The 21,492-nt window shown below is 42.9% G+C and overlaps 2 protein-coding genes across 3 annotated transcripts; one reads left to right on the forward strand and one right to left on the reverse strand.

The window, feature by feature from the left end:
* The first annotated feature begins 1,199 nt into the window (after positions 1 to 1,199).
* LOC129858095 (signal-transducing adaptor protein 1-like) lies at positions 1,200 to 11,726 on the forward strand. The gene is made up of 10 exons (XM_055927046.1): positions 1,200 to 1,560; positions 9,376 to 9,447; positions 9,548 to 9,664; positions 9,793 to 9,849; positions 10,006 to 10,178; positions 10,271 to 10,402; positions 10,610 to 10,679; positions 10,857 to 10,959; positions 11,079 to 11,255; positions 11,370 to 11,726. Exons 1-10 carry the CDS (start codon positions 1,459 to 1,461, stop codon positions 11,378 to 11,380), a joined length of 1,014 nt encoding a protein of 337 aa, XP_055783021.1. The 5' UTR covers positions 1,200 to 1,458; the 3' UTR covers positions 11,381 to 11,726.
* A 63-nt stretch (positions 11,727 to 11,789) lies between these two features.
* ankrd13d (ankyrin repeat domain 13 family, member D) lies at positions 11,790 to 21,407 on the reverse strand. 2 transcript variants are annotated; one of them, XM_055927045.1, is made up of 16 exons: positions 20,627 to 21,407; positions 20,350 to 20,485; positions 16,235 to 16,359; positions 16,085 to 16,130; positions 15,715 to 15,858; positions 15,441 to 15,630; positions 15,239 to 15,305; positions 15,033 to 15,114; positions 14,890 to 14,951; positions 14,649 to 14,779; positions 14,351 to 14,508; positions 14,053 to 14,163; positions 13,192 to 13,364; positions 12,978 to 13,012; positions 12,628 to 12,861; positions 11,790 to 12,419 (listed from the first exon to the last, which is right to left on the reverse strand). In XM_055927045.1, the coding sequence occupies exons 1-16, from the start codon at positions 20,708 to 20,710 to the stop codon at positions 12,356 to 12,358; spliced, it is 1,842 nt and encodes a 613-aa protein (XP_055783020.1). In that variant the 5' UTR covers positions 20,711 to 21,407; the 3' UTR covers positions 11,790 to 12,355. The 2 variants fall into 2 exon arrangements, with proteins under 2 accessions (XP_055783020.1, XP_055783019.1); XM_055927044.1 differs by having other exon boundaries at positions 12,978 to 13,066; positions 20,627 to 21,404.
* Between the last annotated feature and the right edge of the window lie 85 nt (positions 21,408 to 21,492).

Here is a 21,492-nt window from a genome sequence, read left to right on the forward strand (position 1 = left end):
CTACAGGTGTCCTAAAATTCCAAATCAAATCGCTAAATGATACACGGTATGGCCATTTAAAAACAATTCCAAATGTTAGTTTAGTAGAACCCCCCTCGCAAAAGCTAGACGGCGTGGATAGACGGTATGGCTAGTGTGGCTAGACGGTGCACTGTCCCTCTCTCAGCACATATCAAAGCTGCAGGCTAGTTAAATCTAGACTTGGTTTCCACTATCGAAATCGTTTCTCTTTCACCCCAGCTGCCAAACTTACCCTGATTCAGATGACCATCCTACCCATGCTAGATTACAGAGACATAATTTATAGATCGGCAGGTAAGGGTGCTCTCGGAGCGTCTAGACGTTCTTTACCATTCAGCCATCAGATTTGCCACCAATGCTCCTTATAGGACACATCACTGCACTCTATACTCCTCTGTAAATTGGTCATCTCTGTATACCTGTCGCAAGACCCACTGGTTGATGTTTATTTATTAAACCCTCTTAGGACTCAGTCCTCCCTGTCTGAGATATCTACTGCAGCCCTCATCCTCCACATATAACACCCGTTCTGCCAGTCACACTCTGTTAAAGGTCCCCAAAGCACACACATCCCTGGGTCGCTCCTCTTTTCAGTTCGCTGCAGCTAGCGACTGGAACGAGCTGCAACAAGCACTCAAACAGGACAGTTTTATCTCAATCTTTTCATTCAAAGACTCAATCATGGACACTCTTGCTGACAGTTGTGGCTGCTTTGTGTGATGTACTCTACGTTTGTTTATGTGTAACTCTGTGCTGTTGTTTTTGTCACACTGCTTTGCTTTATCTTGGCCAGGTCGCAGTTGTAAATGAGAACTTGTTCTCAACTGGCGTACCTGGTTAAATAAAGGTTTAATAAAATAAAAAATAAATAAAAAGGCTTAGACTTTTCAGGGTTAACTTCCAATCAGATACAGTATCAGACCTACAGGATGTAAAGACAACAGGACCTCTGCTACCCAGACGTGTGACAAAATGGATGTTGGAGAGATCATGCAGCATTCCTGAGACAACACAAAGGAAAACCTTCCGTACAGTTGATAAGAGTCACTTCGGAGGTTGGGCACAGTACATAGTCATATGAAGGTGGCAGTTGTTCCAGGTCTAAAGTGCCAAAGGACGACCTAGTACCTAGAGGTGTTACTTTCCACTCTGTAAATCACTGCACTGCTTCCTCATTCCCTAAGTCCAACCAGCCTTACACTGACCAAGGACTGAGGGAGAGAGAGGACGATAAGCTAAGTCAATGACTCACGCAGACAGATAAAACAACAACACTAAAAGTTCTGAGATAATTAGATCAAGTGGTGGACAGAGCCACAGGGATCTGGATCTACATGTATAGTGGTTTAAACTTAAGTCAAACTTAAAGTTTATGTGAACTGAACTGGATTAACCCAAACAGAGTTGAGCTAAGCAGGACCAGGACAAAGTGGAACCATGACAGCAACCACTAGACGGGTTTACAAGAGGAGGGAGACCATCACAGCCCTTCCTCTGTATTACTCAGGACAGCTGCTGAAGAAATACACTGGAGAGAAGGTAACGAACAGGAGAGAGAGAGAATGGGTGATAGGCCAATAAGGACTGGCAGAGAGAAATGACAGACTGACCCTTACGAAAAGAAAGTAAAAAATGTATATATTTAACATCACGTAATACATGTAGATGCAATTAGCATCTTTGCTCAAATGCATGTAATGCCTGAATTTCCCAGAAATGCATGGCTATGACATCTAGTCTACCTGGTGGCCAAAGTGGTTCCTAATGCAGCTTCTTAAATTACTCTTTTCGTTTTGATCAATGGAGATTTTAATTTAAATGTTTTATTTAACCTTTATTTAAACTAGGCAAGTCAGTTAAGAACAAAAATCTTATTTACAAGGAGGCCTACCAGAAGGCAAAAGGCCTCCTGCGGGTAAGAGGGAAAAGAAAAAAGAAATACAAATATAGGACAAAACACACATCACGACAAGAGAGACATTTAAGACAACAACATAGCATGGCAGCAACACATGAAAACACAGCATGGTAGCAACACAACACGACAACAACATGGTAGAAACACATGTCAGCAGCACAACATGGTAGCAGCACAAAAATAATGTACAAACATTATTGGGCACAGACAACAGCACAAAGGGCAAGAAGGTAGAGATAACAGTACATCACACAAAGCAGCCACAACTGTCAGTAAGAGTGTCCTTGATTAAGTCTTTGAATGAAGAGATTGAGATAAAGCTGTCCAGTTTGAGTGTTTGTTGCAGCTCGTTCCAATCGCTAGCTGCAGCGAACTGAAAAGAGGAGCGACCCAGGGATGTGTGTGCTTAGGGGACCTTTAACATAATGTGACTGGCAGAACGGATGTTGTATGTGGAGGATGAGGGCTGCAGTAGGTATCTCAGTTAGGGGGGAATGAGCCCTAAGAGTATTTTATAAATAAGCATAAACCAGTGGAGATAATTGTTTTGCCAACCAAACAAAACTTTGGCAGCGATATAATTTAAATTGTCCATTTTTGGGGGTAGATTTCAACTAATTTAAACATTCTGTCATAAAGAGCACATGTTAAACTTCATAAAAAAAACATCTTGAGAGGGGAAAAAAATACTATAGTAAGTGCCTCTCTTCAGCTTAATGAAATAATGAAATCGGGCATTAGGCTGTTTATAAATTATATATAAAAATATTTTTTTATGGATTTTCACATGAACTGTACATTGTACAACACTTCACAATAAAGTGCCTTCAGAAAGTATTCACACCAGTTGACTTTTTCCACATTTTTCTTTGCTACGAATTGGGATTAAAATGGATTTGATTGTATGTTTTTTCAACGATATACACAAAGTACTCTGTCAAAGTGGAAGAAAAAATGTATATTTTGAAAAAGATTAATTAAAAATAAAACACTAATATATGTTGATTAGATAAGTATTCAACCCCCTCGGTCAATACATGTAAGATTGCCTTTTGGCAGCGATTACAGTCTTTTTGAGTAAGTCTCCAGAGCTTTGCACACCTTGATTGTACAATACTTGCCAATTATAATTTTTTACACTATTCAAGCTCTATCAAGATGGTTGTTGATCATTACTAGACAGTCATTTTCAAGTCTTTCCATAGATTTTCAAGCCGATTTAAGTCCGAACCGTAACTAGGCCACACAGGAACATTCAATGTCGTCTTGGTAAGCAACTCCAGTGTATATTTGGCCCTGAATTTAACTTCTTGTCCTGCTGAAAGGTGAATTTGTCTCCCAGTGTTGGAAAGCAGACTGAACCAGGTTTTCCTCTCGAATTTTGCATGCGCTTAGCTCTATTCCTCTGTTTCTTTTTATCAACAAAAAAAACTCCCTAGTCCTTGCCGATGACGAGCATATCCATAACATGATGCAGCCACTACCATCCTTGAAAATATGAAGACTGATACTCAGTGATGTGTTGTGTTGGATTTGCCCTAAACAACACTTTTTATTCAGGACAAAAAGTTACTTTCTTTGACAATTTTTTGGCAGTATTATTTTAGTGCCTTATTGCAAACAGGATGCATGTTTTGGAACATTTTGATTCTATACAGACTTCCTCCTTTTCACTCTGTTAATTAGGTTAGTATTGTTGAGCCATCCTCAGTTTTCTCTTATCACCGCCATTAAACTCTGTAACTGTTTTAAAGTCACCATTTGCCCAATCGTGAAATCACTGAGCGGTTTCCTTCCTCTCCGGCAACTGAGTTAGGAAGGACACCTGTATCTTAGTAGTGAAAGGGTGTATTGATACACCATCCAAAGTGTAATTAATAACTTCACCATGCTCAAAGGGATATTCAGTGTCTGTTTTTTTATTTTACCCATCTACCAATAGGTGCCTTCTTCTTTGCGAAGCATTGGAAAACCTCCCTGGTCTTTGTGGTGAATCTCTGCTTGAAATTCACTACTCGGCTGATGTGTGGGGTACAGAGATGAGGCAATGATTAAAAAATATATATAATTGATATTATTGCACACAGAGTGAGTCCATGCAACTTATGTGACTTGTTAAGAACATTTTTACTTTTGGACGTATTTAGTCTTGCCATAACAAAGGAGTTAAATAGTTATTGTGGCAGGTAGCCTAGAGGTTTGAGCGTTGGGCCAGTAACCGAAAGAGTTGCTAGATCGAATCCCTGAGCTGACAAGGTATAAATCTGTCGTTCTGCCCCTGAACAAGGCAGTTAACCCACTGTTCCTGGGCTGTCATTGTAAACAATAATTTGTTCTTAACTGAAATGCCTAGTTAAAAAAATATTTTAAACTAAAAATATTTCAGCTTTAAATGTGTATAAATTTCAACAACAAAAAAGATACATTTTAATTCAGGCTGTAACACAACAAAGTGTGGAAAAGGTTAAGGGGTGCGAACACTACAGTGTTGGGTTAGCAGTGTTATGGTGCGTTAGTAACCAAGTGAGAAGTGGGAATTTACCACATCTGGGAAAAATCCACTTGGACGGCCTTCCAACTGGTAATTACTAGTTAAATCAGCCATGAATCCTCATGACAGGGAGAATGGAAGGTTGTTCTGTATTACAGGGAGGGGCAATTGAATGCAAGTTTCACAAAAAATGTTAAACATTTCTAGCCGGTCTATCTATGCGTGACAGGGCATCCTGTTACACATCCTGAGTTTTATGCTCTACCTGCTCAGTTTTTCACCACAAAACACCAGAAAATGGCCTAAAAGAGTAGAACCAGCTCACCTGGTTTTACACTATGATTTGACTATTAGATGTTCAATGTTTCTTTTGAAATAAATGTTTAAAAAGGAATAGTTTCACCATATTAAAATGAGAGTTCAGTTCACATAACATAACAGGGTTGACCTTCAAATGAGGAACAGAAGTAAATGAATCATTAATCACATAATCTTTCATAAATAACTTTGTCAAAGTAACAAAATAACTAGGGCTTTACAATGATGGTGAAAACTTGGACACACCTACTCATTCAAGGGTTTTTCTTTATTTTTACTGTTTTCTACATTGAGACTACATTAAACTATGAAATAACACATATGGAATCATGTAGTAACCAAAAAAGTGTTAAACAAATTAAAATATATTTTATCTTTGAGATTCTTCAAAGTAGCCACGCTTTGCCTTGATGACAGCTTTACACACTCTTGGCATTCTCTCAACCAGCTTCACCTGGAACGCTTTTGAAACAGTCTTGAAGGACTTCCCACATATGCTTTTTTTCACCTTTATTTAACCAGGTAGGCTAGTTGAGAACAAGTTCTCAATTACAACTGCGACCTGGCCAATATAAAGCAAAGCAGTTCGACACATTCAACAACACAGATTTACACATGGAATAAAAAGATACAGTCAATAATACAGTAGAAAAAGTCTATATACAGTGTGTGCAAATGAGGAAAGATAAGGGAAGTAAGGCAATAAATTTGCCATGGTGGCGAAGTATTTACAATATAGCAATTAAAGACTGGAGTGACAGATGTGCAAAAGATGAATGTGCAAGTAGAGATACTGGGGTGTAAAGGAGCAAGATAAATAAATAAATACAGTATGGGGATGAGGTAGTTGGATGGGCTATTTACAGATGGGCTATGTACATGTGCAGTGATCTGTGAGATGCTCTGACAGCTGGTGCTTAAAGTTAGTGAGGAAGATATGAGTCTCCAGCTTCAGTGATTTTTGCAGTTTGTTCCAGTCATTTGCAGCAGAGAACTGGAAGGAATGGCGGCTAAATGAGTAATTGGCTTTGGGGGTGACCAGTGAAATATACCTGCTGGAGCTTGTGCTGCGGGTGGGTGCTGCTATGGTGACCAGTGAGCTAAGATAAGGCGGGGCTTTACCTAGCAAAGACCTGTAGATGACCTGGAGCCAGTGGATTTGGCGACGAGTATGAAGCGAGGGCCAGCCAACGAGAGAGTACAGGTCGCAGTGATGGTTAGTATATGGGGCTTTGGTGACAAAACGGATGGCACTGTGATAGACTGCATCCAGTTTATTGAGTAGAGTGTTGGAGGCTATTTTGTAAATGACATCGACGAACTCGAGAATCGGTAGGATGTTCAGTTTTACGAGGGTATGTTTGGCAGCATGAGTGAAGGATGCTTCGTTGCGAAATAGGAAGCCTATTTTAGATTTAATTTTGAATTGGAGATGCTTAGTGTGAGTCTGGAAGGAGAGTTTACAGTCTAATCAGACACCTAGGTATTTGTAGTTGTGCACATATTCAATGTCAGAACTGTCCAGAGTAGTGATGCTGGACGGGCGGGCAGGTGCGGGCAGCGATCAGTTGAAGAGTATGCATTAAGTTTTACTTGCATTTAAGAGCAGTTGGAGGCCACGGAAGGAGAGTTGTATGTCATTGAATCTCATCTCGAGGTTAGTTAACACAGTATCCAAAGAAGGGCCAGAAGTATACAGAATGGTGTCGTCTGCGTAGAGGTGGATCAGAGAATCACCAGCAGCAAGAGCGACATCATTGATGTATACAGAGAAGAGAGTCGGCCTGAGAATTGAACCCTGTGGCACCCGCATAGAGACTGCCAGAGGTTCAAACAACAGGCCCTCCGATTTGACACACTGAACTCTATCAGAGAAGTAGTTGGTGAACCAGGCGAGGCAGTCATTTGAGAAACCAAGGCTGTTGAGTCTGCCGATAAGAATGTGGTGATTGACAGAGTCGAAAGCCTTGGCCAGGTCGATGAATACGGCTGCACAGTATTGTCTCTTATCAATGGCGGTTACGATATTGTTTCGGACCTTGGGCGAGGCTAAGGTACACCCATGACCAGCTCTGAAACCAGAATGCATAGCGGAGAAGGTACGGTGGGATTCGAAATGGTCGGTAATCTGTTTGTTAACTTGGCTTTCGAAGACCTTAGAAGGCAGGGTAGGATAGATATAGGTCTGTAGCAGTTTGGGTCTAGAGTGTCTCCCCCTTTGAAGAGGTGTATGACCGCAGCAGCTTTCCAATCTTTGGGAATCTCAGACGATACGAAAGAGCGGTTGAACAGGCTAGTAATAGGGGTTGCAACAATTTCGGCAGATCATTTTAGAAAGAGAGGGTCCAGATTGTCTAGCCCAGCTAATTTGTAGGGGTCCAGATATATATATATATATTTTACCCCTTTTTTCTCCCCAATTTCATGGTATCTAATTGTTAGTAGTTACTGTCTTGTCTCATCGCTACAACTCCCGTACAGGCTCGGGAGAGACGAAGGTCGAGAGCCATGCTCTTTCAGAACATCAGCTATCTGGATTTGGGTGAAGGAAAAATGGGGGAGGCTTAAGCGAGTTGCAGGGCTGTTGAATGGAACCAGGTGGAAGGCATGGCCAGCCGTTGAAAAATGCTTATTGAAATTCTCAATTACAGCGGATTTATCAGTGGTGACATTTTTTCCAAGCCTCAGTGCAGTGGTTAGCTGGGAGGAGGTGCACTTATTCTCCATGGACTTTACAGTGTCCTAGAACTTTTTTGAGTTTGTGCTAGAGGATGCAAATTTCTGTTTGAAAAAGCCTTAGCTTTCCTAACTGCCTGTGTATATTGGTTCCTAACTTCCCTGAGAAGTTGCATATCACTGGGGCTATTCGATGCTAATGCAGTACGCCACAGGATGTTTTTGTGCTGGACAAGGGCAGTCAGGTCTGGAGTGAACCAAGGGCTATATCTGTTCCTGGTTCTACATTTTTTGAATGGGGCATGCTTATTTAAGATGGTGAGGAAGGCACTTTTAAAGAATAACCAGGCATCCTCTACTGACGGGATGAGGTTAATATCCTTCCAGGATACCCGGAAGGAAAGGCCTGCTCGCTGAAGTGTTTTAGGGAGCGATTGACAGTGCTGAACACTTGTGGGCTGCTTTACCTTCACTCTGCGGTCTAACTCATCCCAAACCATCTCAATTGGGTTGAGGTTGGGTGATTGTGGAAAGCAGGTCATCTGATGCAGCACCATCACTCTCCTTCTTGGTAAAATAGCCCTTACACAGCATGGAGGTGTGTGTTGGGTCACTGTCCTTTTGAAAAACAAATGGTAATCCCACTAAGCGCAAACCAGATGCGATGGCGTATCGCCGCAGAATGCTATGGTAGCCATGCTGGTTAAGTGTGCCTTGAATTCTAAATAAATCACAGACAGTGTCACCAGCAAAGCACCCCACACCATCACACCTCCTCCTCCATGCTTCCTGGTGTGAACCACACATGCGGAGATAATCCAATCACCTACTCTGCGTCTCACAAAGACACAGTGTTTGGAACCAAAAATCTCAAATTTGGTCTCATCAGACCAAATGACAGATTTCCACCGGTCTAATGTCCATTGCTTGTGCTTCTTGGCCCAAGCAAGTCTCTTCTTATTATTGGTGTCCTTTAGTAGTGGTTTCTTTTCAGCAATTCGACCATGAAGGCCTGATTCACTCACTCTTCTGAACAGTTGATGTTGAGATGTGTCTGTTACATTTACACTGTGAAGCTGTATATACTCTTTTTTTTCTATTGTGTTATTGACTGTACGCTTGTTTATTCCATGTGTAACTCTGTGTTGTTGTTTGTGTCGCACTGCTTTGCTTTATCTTGGCCAGGTCGCAGTTGTAAATGAGAACTTGTTCTCAACTATCTTACCTGGTTTAAAATAAAGGTGAAATTAAAAATAAATTAAAAACATTTATTTGGACTGCAATCTGAGTTGCAGTTAACTCTAATGAACTTATCCGCTGTAGCAGAGGTAACTCTGGGTCTTCCTTTCCTGTGGCAGTCCCCGTGAGAGTTTCATCATAGCGCTTGATGGTTTTTGCGACTACACTTGAAGAAACTTTGAAAGTTCTTGAAATGTTCCTGATTGACTGACCTTCATGTCTTAAAGTAATGATGGACTGTCCTTTCTCTTTGATTATTTGAGCTGTTCTTGCCATAATATGGACTTGGTCTTTTACCAAATAGGGCTATCTTCTGTACACCACCCTTACCTTGTCACAACACAGCTGATTGGCTCAAACGCATAAAAGGAAATCAATTCCACAAATGGACTTTTAACAAGACACACCTGTTAATTGAAAGGCATTCCAGATGACTACCTTCTGAAGCTGGTTGAGAGAATGCCAAGAGCGTACAAAGCTGTTATAAACACAAAGGGTGGCTACTTTGAAGAATCTCAAATATAAAATATTTGTTTAACACTTTTTTTGGTTACATGTTATTTCATAGTTTTGATGTCTTCACTATTATTCTACAATGTAGAAACTTTTGACTGGTAAAGTATACTTATCAAAGTAAATCAATTCATTTGGGCATGTTTCTGCAAGTGTAGAACAATGGACTTCATGTTGAATATGGTTTGGCCTTTTCCAGGAATTTAAGAACTTTTATGGGGAGCTCCGTGGATCTACAATCTTTCTGTACACAGACGAGATGCATGACACAGTAAGAGAATGGCTGCACTCATCTAATCTCTCGGTTGTATTGTATCAAGTGTTGGAATCTATCTATGGCTTGACTAATCAGATACGTAATTCCCTATCAGTACTCAGAGAAACTGGACCTTCAGATGTTGAAGTCGATGTCGATGGATTCTCCTTATCAAAACAACAGGTCAACCATCTACACTCTCACCCTGACCAATGAGGAAGTGCAGCTAAAGGTCATTTATGTTACATTCAGTCAAGTTATTGCCACTCCTAATCAGAACGTGTTACTGGCAAACAGCCATAAAGTGGTTGCACAATCCTGCAGATTTAAGAGACAGGTATCTGTTGATATGTGATCTAGGTGGATAACCCCAACACAGGAGAGGAGTGGAGAGGCTTCATCATGACTGTGGCCACTGTGAGTATGTAACACATACACACATAGGGATGTCAGGGTTAAATACTCATTCTGACTCACTTTCCTGAGAGTTAAGTAAGAACAGAGAACTTGCAGATTAAACTAAAGAGCAAAGTAAATATAAACATGCAATTTCTTTGACGATGTGCCCTGTAGAAGGAGATCCCCAGTAAACTGCAGCTGCTCCCTGGTCAGATGCTGAGGCTGGAAGAGGTTCTGTCTGAGGAGAAGAAGAGACAGGCCCCATGTCCTACCCTGCCTTACACCACCTACCATATCCATCCCTCCTCATGCGACACATATGACGACGCCCTCTCTGGAACCCCCCCGTGAGTATTGTCATGTTTCTATTCATTATTTTGATACAAAATGTATTTTATCTCCTTGTCTCCTCACCCTCCTTTTCTTCTCCTCTCTCCAGCTGTTTCTTTCCTGTGTCTCGACAGAAGGCAGAGAAGATGTTGAAGGAGAACACAGAGTACGGCAGCATCATTCTCCGCCCCTCGACTGACAACACTAACTACGCCATCACCTTGAGACAGGACTACCCCAGGTCTTGAACTTTAACATCTCACCCCTGATCTTTAACCCAGAACTCCAACACCCTGTAACTTACAGGCCTCAAGTTCTCCCCCATTCACTAAACAAGCCTTTATTGACAACAGCACCCTAGCCCTATCATACAACAGTGTGTCTGGCTGAGGGAGTAGAGAGGAGACCGAGTACTCTTGAGATTTACCAGACTCTTTCTATCTTTCAGTGGCCCAGTGATGAAGAACTACAAAGTGCTTTCCACAGACACAGACTTCGTCATAGAACTCGATGTCCCAGTGAGTCCTGCTCCTGCAGCCTGATTCCTGAACTGAATGTCTGACACTCATTCCATCAGGATGGGCTCAAAACACAGCACTGATATGAGACGACACTCTGTATATGCTTAGTGTCTTGACAGCCCTTCAAGTTTGTCCGATATGAGGTAACATCCTAATGTCTGTCCGTTTCATCAGGTGACTGTCCCTTCCCTGGGGGCAGTGCTAGATCACTTCCTGAAAGCGACAGAGTTCCGTCTGCACCCATACCTGGTTCCCCAGGCCTACGACACCTGCATTGGTGAGAGCGTCACAACACGACAAATATGTCGCCACTGAAGGCTAAACTTATCCCCAAAACAATCATATCATTACTCCTGTATCGTACAGGGTGTGTAACTTGTGACCTGTACCCATCAGATTTGCCACTCGCATTGCCCTGTTTTCCACCCAAAACGGTCCCCCGGGCTAGAGTGGCACCGATGATCCACACAAAGTCCCCGAAAGGGAGCACCCCTCCCTCCTTTCCCAAACTACCAATCAAAGCCACAGAGGCAGGAAACAAATATCAGGACGCAGATGAAGTATTAACTCCAGGTGTGTGGGTCACAATGAACTTCAGAGCATCAGTGTGTTTACAATAGACGTGGCTGCAGTCTCAGACTTGTAAGTTCTCTTCAGTCCGTATCTACTCTGTTTTCGTCTCTCCAGACCCGACCTGAAGACCTGGATTAGGAGCTCCGCACAGCAGTACCGAAGGGGATGAAACAGACCGACACAGGGGAACAGTTCACACACTACACAAAAATCACACACACAGAGCAACATTGTCACGAATGAACACACTTGATCAATAGCATCTAGCAAGTTTTTATTTCTCAGTGGTTTTGTACCCAAATGTCACGTTGGCGAGGAAACATCCTGTCAATCAGCCTTGTAAAGATGTGTACACTATAGTAAATGCACCTTTTGTTTTTGAGCTCATGCTTGGCTCCAGTTAAAAATTAGCCAATGAGATGTTGATTTATATAATAAAATGGTGCATAAAGATGAACACTGGCCTAGATATCGGAATTGTCAGCTTCTGACCTTTGCACGCACACACACGGAAATAAACTACCACACAAATGCTTCAGGATCATTGAATACATTTATTTTCCAAGTCACACGCAGGAGTCAACCAGCATAATTGTGTTTCAACCATTATAATATATTTATCAACAATTATCTTATATATCAGTATTTTTTTAATCATATCACTATTATCAGTTTGTATCATAGGTGAAAGGTTAAAGGACTTATCACTCAATGACAGCTGGGTTGTGAAAAATAAATAAAAGTGTTCTCTCCATCCATTCAGGGCCTTAAAAGCGCTGTCACAGCAGCACTGCTAGTTTTACCATCTCTCCCTTCCAGTAACCCTCATCTCTCAAAACAACCCTTCCCTTCCCAGGTGACAGCAAATACAGCAGGTGCCCACTGGTGAATTGAAAGTAGTTTCCACCAGATTGCTTTTACCCACTTTGAGGCCAGTACCATCTCTACCTCCCTCCCTGCAGTCTGGTCCCATACTCTCCTAATGCCCCATTATTAAGACATCATAAATGAAAACAATTAAACAATAATAATTTAACATTGCAGGATAAAAAAACAAAATAAATAAATTAACATGTTTGTTCCCCAATCAAGACACGTGGCTACTTCTCTAAAAGTGACAGCTGAAGGATCCTCTCCAGCTCATCCTCTTCCTCCTGCCTCGCCCTGTAACAGGAAACAGAATTAAGTCATTAGATCCCAGAAATTGGCAATCAAGCTCCCCAAATCCTTTCCTCATCCATCCTTATAATCCCACTCTGCATGGCTGTGTTCAAATACTCTAGAACGGGTTCCTCTCCTCATCCCTTTCCCTGGTCAGAAAACAATGGATGATCAGAGAAAGAAACCCTACAAGAACTCATCCCTCTCACACCTGTCCATCTCTTCTTGTTCCCTGCACGAGAGTTCCATGGCGATGCGTAGCTGCTCGTCAAAGCTGTTTGCCCCGGGAAATGGCCCCGGCAACCGCGGCTCAGCCACTGAGCTGTAGGAGGGAGGAGAGTAGGCTCCGGGGTGCAACGGCGAGAATGACAGGGGAGGGGCAGGATCTGCAGGCTCTCCTTCCTCACCACCAGCCAATGAGATCGACAGGGACGCCTGGATAGCCCTATCAGAGAGAGGTAGCGGGATGACGGTTTAAAAGCTAATCCCAGAGAGTGAAAGCCTTATAATATATTTTTCGACATGAACAAGGTGAAAAGGAGATATGGACACTTTTCTCACCTCTCCAGCTGAGAGTCGTCCTCATATAGGGGTGACTGTATTTGCCCAGAAACAGGACGACTGTTAGTCAGAGCCTCCCATATAGTCACCTACAGAGAGATAGATTTTACTGAACTTCCGTGGCAATCGTCATGAAAACCTAAAGCTAATAAATATTCAATTTGTGGATCAATGACTTCTATTAAAAGTAAACCATGATTATTTCCTGTCTCACCTGGTCGCTCTCTGTCCCTGCATCCAATAGGCTCTGCTGGATGGCAAACTGCAGCAAGTTATCGTCCTCGTCTCTCATTGGCTCGCTGCGGCCCGGACCAAGCGTGGTGTAGTCTGGGGGTGGTTCAAATACGGAGGGGTCCACCTCGCAGTTAAATGGACGCAGGGCCTGCCCTGGGAGCAGAGGGACAGGGAGATACGTTTCCACACACACATTTTTCGAGCAACGTGCACCTTTTGGTAACACGATACCTCACCCATCCAGACTCCCAAATAGCAACACTCACAAGGGGGAAACATAAGTTCTTGTTGTCTTTTCATTTGTTGTGAAAGCAAAAGAAGAGTCTTGTCTTCCCTAGCTAGTAAGTTGGCTAAACACTGCAAGATAGCTAGCCTTTTAGATTCCCACATTGTTTCACATGTCAATCAGATTTATTATTAAATCAAATGCCCTGACAAATATTCTTAAAACTTGCCGGTGTAACCTACAACATTATCGAAATTTCATATGCTGCTCCTATGTATTCACTCAGCTAAAAATAGAATGTCATGTTTTGGTGACAGAAAATATTTATTACTTCTAAACAAAATACACTCTAATTAAGGCTACAATGTTGTTTGGTTAATTGTCTGAACAGTTCCTGAGATTATATACACAACACTTCCCCCATGGATACACAAGGAATGATACGGCGCGTTAAAAGCATTCAAGGGGCACAGGACTATGTAGAAAATCAGCTCGCACTACAAGGAGCTGCCCCATTTGGGGACGAAAAACGTCATTGCGACACTGCACTACACTCCGTAGGGTCCGTCTCCGTAGGGTATAAATAGCCCTTTAGTGTGTGTTGCGTGTGGTTACCAGCCTCGAGGGCCTCAGGTGTGTGTACAGTAACCGAGCTGACAGGCTCATCACAGCCACACAGGTTACTGAAGGTCACTCTGGCATTCAGCACATGGAACAGAGGGATCTCTGAAAGAGAGAGCAAGAGAAAGGGGAGATCTTCAAACTCTTGTCACTTTGTTTAAGCTTAAATTGTAAAGCATGTCCTTTTTCTTCTGATAGCACCTGCTCCTCTCCATGTCTTCTCTTTTGGGACTCTGTTTCAGATCCAGCCTAGAAGGTAGGGACTAGGGGTCAGTTTGGGATTAAGCCTCACCTATTTTGACCGGGAAGCCGGGGGGCAGGCTCAGAGTGATGAAGTCACGTAGTTTGGCAAAATGGGCGTTGGAGATGGCCATGAGGTCAATGATGGGCGTGACCTGCTCAGCCAATGACAGAGGGTGAGCCTCACTCAACCACAGATGGGCCTTAAACCTAAAGAGAGAGAGAGAGAGCAGGAGAGAGAAAAATAGAGACACTTGCATTAAACATGGCGGTGATCTTGTGCTTCTCAAAGCTTGACTGTACGTTGCTACGGTGATCCCGGCGCTCTGTTGCCATGGCAACAGCGGTACCTCTGGACTTTGCTGGTGAGCTCCACGGGGCGTCCGATGTCTCGTTCATTGAGTTGGAACTCTGGGTCAAAGTATTCCTCAGCGGTGATGGCTGTGGGGTTATGGGGGCTGGCACACTGAGAAACATTACTCTGAGAGACATGGGAAGAGAGACAAATCATTGACCACATCCAGTCAGTCAGTCCATCAAAGCATCTATCCACCACATAATATGAGGTGGAGGTGTCTTTCTGAAACTCACCCCATTAGGTGCAGTATGCTGCTCAGCTATCCCCAGGAAGGACTGAAGAGGAGTCTTGGTGCCTGGGAGGACAGGAGGGATTGAACCATGCTGTGCCTGTACGTACACTACGACCAAATAAAACATAAGTGTTCTGTGTGTACCTTTGCTCTTTGACTTGTCCTGGTCCGACAGGTGCTCTGTTCTTGATCGAGTCACCAGCTCCACATTAGTGGCGCTGTACACCTGAAAACAAACCAAAGGAAAAAAAACATGATTCAGTAAATCAAAAATAAATAAATAATTTAAACGCCAAGAAACACTTTCTATTACAAACATTTTTCAAGTCCAATGGTGTCTCTGGGCTCACCTTTGCTTCGTAGCCACTGACTGCCTCACTCTTCTCAGAGCGCCAGCCCCAAATGCCAGACTTGTTCCTGTGCAGCAAAGAGCAGGAGAGCAGAATTAGAAGACAGACCAGGTAGGTGAGTATGTTGTGTGTGAAGTAGCTACCTTTCGAAGGCAAAGTTGAGTGTGTTGAGGTGTGTGAAGACGATGTGTGTGTGGGTTACCTCTCGAAGGCGATGTTGCGTGTGTTGAGGTGTGTGGAGACGATAGGGGAGGTGAGTCTCTGGGCGGTGTTCTCCTGGGTGGGCAGCATGGCAGCCAGGAGAGACGGAGCGTCCCGCAGGGAGAGAGACAGAGGCTCTGTGTACACCACCTGCTTGTCATGGTCCACCTCCATCACCACAGCGCCATTCTCTATAAAAACACACACATTACCATGGAGACGACACACATTCACCATTCAACCACTCTATGGAAGCCATACCATCAGTGTTATACCTTCGCCCTTAAAGATGTAGCTGCGACGGCCCTTGAGCCAGGTCATGTGCTCAAAGCCCAGTAGGGTGGTGTCCACCCGCAGACACGAGCCACTCTTCCACACGCGGTACACATCACTGGGACACACCTTGGAGACCAGGGGGACTGAGAGTTTGGGGGGGGGGGGGGTTAACCACCGTAAACACTTCAGTGCATCATCTTCAAATAATATTTTTGCAGGAATCTCCTTGCGAATGATTTTGCCGAAGATTGTATCTCCGCCGGGCTGGGCAACCTGAGCTTTTGACAGTATAACTGGGGGCTGTTCATCTGGTGCTGAAAGCCACCACAGTGATCAGATATGAGCCAATTCACGATCACACACACTCACCCCAACTGGTGAACTCCCATTTCATCTCCACGTAAAAATCCCGGGCCTGAAGAGGTGACACAGCATCGTGAGTTTCAGATATGTGATTGACAGGTGTGCTACCTGTGTTTGATATATGGCTGAAGCGAAGACTGCAAAGCGTTACCTTACCCGTCTTAGCTTGCCGAGCAGTTCTGGGATGCCGGCCAGTCTCTCTGTGGCTCGCTTGAAGTCTCTATACTGCAGCACCAGCTGACAAAGCTCAGGGTCCCCTGTGCTCACTGCCTCCTGCAATACTGGACATAGAAATGCCATCAACCCACACACAGTGCCTATAGAATGTCTACACTCAATTGAACTTTTCTCACATTTTGTTGCGTTACAAAGTGGGAGTGAAATAGATTTAATTGTAATGTTTTGTCTTTGACCTACACAAAATACTCCATAATAACAAAGTGAAAAAACGTTTGACAAAATAATAAAAATGTTATAAAATAATTAGTTGCATAAGTATTCATCCGCTTTGTTTTGGGAAGTTCAGAAGTCATATTTGAAAAAGAAAAAAATGAGAGCCGCACACTCAGACGCAATAACGTAACAACGTTTCGACAGCCAAGCGGTCTTCATCGGCGTATAATGACAAACGCAGTGGGTGACTCCTTTCTATAGAGTTTGAAAGCCTTTGCTCCCTTTGGTCTCAAAGTAGAGTTTGATCTGAAGTCCTTCTTGTGATTGTGTATTCGCTATCCATTGTAAATAATGTTTGTAGGCCTACGTATCCACATTGTATCTATGATCATATCCATTCATGCTGCTTTATACATTCTATTTATATCTGTAAATCGACCAATGAAATCAAGCCACAGCTGGCCATGATTACACACACCTGTGTGTGTACTTTCTAACTCTATATCAATTAGTGACCCGCAATGTTTGTCATTATTCCACGATGAAGACAGCTTGTCTGTCGAAACATTATTAAATTACGTCTGAGCTCAGAGAGTGTGAGGCTCTCCTTTTCTTTTTCAAGTGTTCTACTCCGCTAGCCAGCACCTTGACTAACCAGGTGTGAGTTTTTTCCGCCTCCAGATTGACCACAGAAGTCAAATTTGGCTTAACAAATCAGATAATAAATATGGAAATAATAAGAGTTGGCATGATTTTTGAATGACTACCCCTTCCTCTGTCGCCCATACATACAGTGCCTTCAGAAAGTTGTCACACCCCTAGACTTTTTCTACATTTTGTTGTTACAGCCTGAATTTAAAATTGACTACATTTAGATTGTGTGTTACTGGCCTACACACAATAACCTATAATAACAGTGGAATTATGTTTTTAGTAATATCTAAATAATGAAAAGCTGAAATGTCTTGAATCAATAAGTATTCAACCCGTTTGTTATGGCACGCCTAAATAAGTTCAGGAGTAAAAATGTGATAAAAAAGCCACATAAAGGTTACATGGACTCACTCAGTGCAATAATAGTGTTTAACATGATTTTTGAATGATTACCTCATCTCTTTACCCCACAAGTAAAATTATCTTTAAGTTCCTTCAGGCGAACAGTGAATTTCAAACAGATTCAACCAAAGACCAGGGAGGTTTTCCAATGCCTCGCAAAGGGCACCTATTGATAAATGGGTAAAAAAACAGACATTGAATATCCCATGGTGTAGTTATTAATTACACTTTGGACGATGTACACCCAGTCACTGCAAAGCTACAGGGGTCCTTCCTAACTCAGTTGCCAGAGAGGAAGGAAATCACTCAGGGATTTCACCATGAGGCCAATGGCGACTTTAAAACAGTTACAGAGTTGAATGGCTGTGACAGGAGAAAATTGAGGATGGATCAACAACATTGTAGTTACTCCACAATACTAAGCTAAATGACGGCATGAAAGCAAGGACGCCTGTACAGAATAACAAATATTCCAAAACATGCATCCTGTTTGCAATAAGGCACGAAAGTAAAACTGCAAATTATGTAGCAAGGAAATTAACTTTATGTCTTGAATACAAAAGTGATATGTTTGGGGCAAATCCAACACAACGTTACTGAGTACCACTCTTCATATTTTCAAGCATGGTGGTGGCTGCATCATGTTATGGGTATGCTTGTCATCGGCATGGACTAGAGAGTTTTTTTAGGATAGAAAGAAACGGAAGAGCTGAGCACAGTCAAAATCCTAGAGGAAAACCTGGTTCAACTTCAGTCTGCTTTCCAACAGACACAGAGACAAATTCACCTTTCAGCAGGAAAATAACCTAAAACACAAGGCCAGATAGTGGTTAGAGCGTTGGGTCAGTAACCGAAAGGTTGCTGGATCGAATCCCCGAGCTGACAAGGTAAAAATCTGTCGTTCTGCCCGAGCAAGACAGTTAACTCACTGTTCCCTGGGAGCCGAAGACGTGGATGTCGATTAAGGCAGCCCCCCGCACCTCTCTGATTCAGAGGGGTTGGGTTAAATGCGGAAGACATATTTCAATTGTAGACATTCAGTTGTACAACTGACTAGGTATCCCTCTTTCCCTTATATACACTGGAGTTTCTTACCAAGACGACATTGAATGTTCCTGAGTGGACTCGTTACACTTTTGACCTTAATTGTCTTAAAATCTATGGCAAGACTTGAAAATGGTATTAATCAACAACCAACTTGACAGAGCTTGAAGAAATTTTTAAAGAATAATGTGCAAATATTGCACAATACAGTTGTGCAAAGCAATTATGAGATGTACCCAAGAAGACACCAAAGGTGTTTCTAACATGTATTGACTCAGGAGGTGAATACTAATCTAATCAAGGTATACAATGCATTTGGAAAGTTTTCAAATCTTTTTCCACATTTGTTAAGTTACAGCCTTATTCTAAAATGGATCAAATAAAAATGTTTCCTCATCAATCTACACACAATACCTCATAATGACGTAGAAAAACAGGTTAAAATTTTTGCAAATATAAATAAATAACATTTACATAAGTATTCAGACTCTTTACTCAGTTGACAGTTCATGTCAGCGCAAAAACCAAGCCATGAGGTCGAAGGAATTGTTCGTAGAGCTCCGAGACAGGATTGTGTTGAGACACAGATCTGCAGCATTGACGGTCCCCAAGAACACAGTGTCCTCCATCATTCTTAAATGGAGGAAGTTTTGGAACCACCAACACTCTTCCTAGAGCTGGCAGCCTGGCCAAACTGAGCAATCGGGGACAAGGGCATAGGTCAGGGAGGTGACCAAGAACCCGATGGTCACTGACAGAGCTCCAGAGTTCCTCTGTGGAGATGGGAAAACCTTCCAGAAGGACAAAAATCCTGCAGCACTCCACCAATCAGACTTTTAAAGTAGTGGCCAGACAGAAGCCACTCCTCAGTAAAAGCCACGACAGGTGCCTTTTTGAAAACTCCAAGCGGTCTAAAGGACTCTCAGACCATGAGAAACAAGTTTCTCTAGTCTGATGAAACCAAGATTGAACTCTTGGCCTGAATGCCAAGCATCACGTCTGGAGGAAACCTGGAACCATCCCTACGTTGAGCCATGGTGGTGTTAGCATCATGCTGTGGCAATGTTTTTCAGCAGCAGCGATTGGGTGACTCGTCAGGATCGAGGGAAAGATGAACAGAGCAAAGTACAAAGTGATACTTGATATAAACAGGCTCCAGAGCGCACATGGACCTCAGACTGGGGCGAAGGTTCACCTTTCAACAGGACAAAGACCTTAAGCTCACAGCCAAGACAACGCAGAAGTGGCTTCGGGACAAGTCTCTGAATTTCCTTGAGTGGCCCAGCCAGAGCCTGGACTTGAACCTGATCGAACATCTCCGGAAAGACCTGAAAATAGCTGTGCAGCAACGCTCCCCATCCAACCTGACAGAGTTTAAGAGGATTTGCAGAGAAGTGGGAGAAACTCCACCATAACGATAAAGCTGGGTATTGTGTTTAGATTGATGAGGGGGGAAAAACTATTTAATCAATTTTAGAATAAGGCTGTAACATAACAAAATGTGGAAAAAGTCAAGAGGTCTGAATACTTTCCGAATGCTCCCTATTAGTTTTATTCTTCATTAAACCTAACATTAAAAAGAAAGAGTTTTTTGTGTAGGTAGAACCTTGACACAAAAAATGAAAAATGCATTTGAATTCTACTTTGTAACTTATGAAAATGTTCAGGGGGGTGTGGACTTTCTACAGGAACTGTATCCTTCAAAACATGTAAGCAATATGTTTTAGGAAACAGGTGATTTGTATTCTTCCCATACATTCCTCTGTGTATCCACTCACCAGTCCAGCTCTGAGCGTTGCAGTGCGTTGGGTCTGCAGAGTGTCTGAGCAGCACACGGGTTGATTCCAGGTGGCCCAGACACACAGCCAGCTCTAGCGGGGTGCGCCCCCGCGGGTCCAAGCGATCCACATTCTCCTGTGGAAGAACAGCACTAGTGTGTCATGAAAGCTGGGGCGCGCCATCTGAGCGGTGCAGTATGGGACGCAAAGCTGTCAAACTCAAAACGTGAACGGTTGAAAAGAGAGAAACGTATGTTGCTACCCCAGGTTGACCTACCTCGTTTTTTTGTAGTTGCCGTTCAAGCTCAAGGTATTGGTTATTCCAAACCAGAAAATGAAAAGGAAACGCCTCTTGAGCCATTGGTTATCAAATGTAGCTAGCAACTTGCTATACAGCTTTCACCGTTTCTCTTACAACAGCAGCAAAAGTGTTCTCTCTAAAGAGACGTGTGAGGACGCGTGCACAAAAAAAATCCCGCAAGGTAGCAAGATTCTACTTTATAAAACGGGTAAATAGTTAGCAAAGTAATTAGCAATAGGCTAGGAGTAGGTGCCGATTAAAATACATAGCTAGTTAGCCCTCGTCTACCCATTAGCCAGGAAAGCGGCTAACTGGCTAAGAACATTTGACAGCACTTATTTTCATTCCATCTTGCTGGTCAGCTAGCTGGCTAACATTGCACGTCTAACCATGTCCATTTCTAGTCTAGCAATGCCGTTTGTTTGTAACAAACGACGGTATCATGTCCTGCTGATGTGCTAACTAGCAAACAACTCCCTATCACCACCCACTCGCTTTCGCGATGGTTCTTTTTCTGATCCTGTGCAGTCAAAATAATAGACCGAGATACGGCCTATTTCGAATACACATCCAGGTCACTCGAGTATATAATACGTCCGATGATAGCGATGTCAATTCGGATGCTGTCAATATACCTTGTCGGTGTTCATATTCCAATCACTAACATTCTGGAAACAACAAACCACTATTACACAGTCCGGTATTCTTAACAAAAACAGACTGCAGCAGCTGAGACAAAATGCACACCCCAGTTTGCATTATTTATTTATATTCACGTCATTTTCAGCGTCGCTTTAGTTCCAGGTTATTGCTAGCAGCTGGAGTGGGTGAGGAAGGGCGCG

This window comes from Salvelinus fontinalis, chromosome 6 (assembly GCF_029448725.1).
Source record: "Salvelinus fontinalis isolate EN_2023a chromosome 6, ASM2944872v1, whole genome shotgun sequence".
Lineage (NCBI taxonomy): Eukaryota > Metazoa > Chordata > Actinopteri > Salmoniformes > Salmonidae > Salvelinus > Salvelinus fontinalis.

Coding starts and splice junctions, on each gene's coding strand:
- LOC129858095 (XM_055927046.1), top strand. CDS start 1,459: ATGACAGCAACCACTAGACGGGTTTACAAGAGGAGGGAGACCATCACA. Junction 9,448..9,547: donor CAGACGAGATGCATGACACA/GTAAGAGAATGG, acceptor ATTCCCTATCAG/TACTCAGAGAAACTGGACCT. Junction 10,680..10,856: donor TCATAGAACTCGATGTCCCA/GTGAGTCCTGCT, acceptor CCGTTTCATCAG/GTGACTGTCCCTTCCCTGGG.
- ankrd13d (XM_055927044.1), bottom strand. CDS start 20,710: ATGGCTCAAGAGGCGTTTCCTTTTCATTTTCTGGTTTGGAATAACCAA. Junction 14,509..14,648: donor CTCACCAGCAAAGTCCAGAG/GTACCGCTGTTG, acceptor CTCTCTCTTTAG/GTTTAAGGCCCATCTGTGGT. Junction 12,420..12,627: donor GAACAAGAAGAGATGGACAG/GTGTGAGAGGGA, acceptor TTCCTGTTACAG/GGCGAGGCAGGAGGAAGAGG.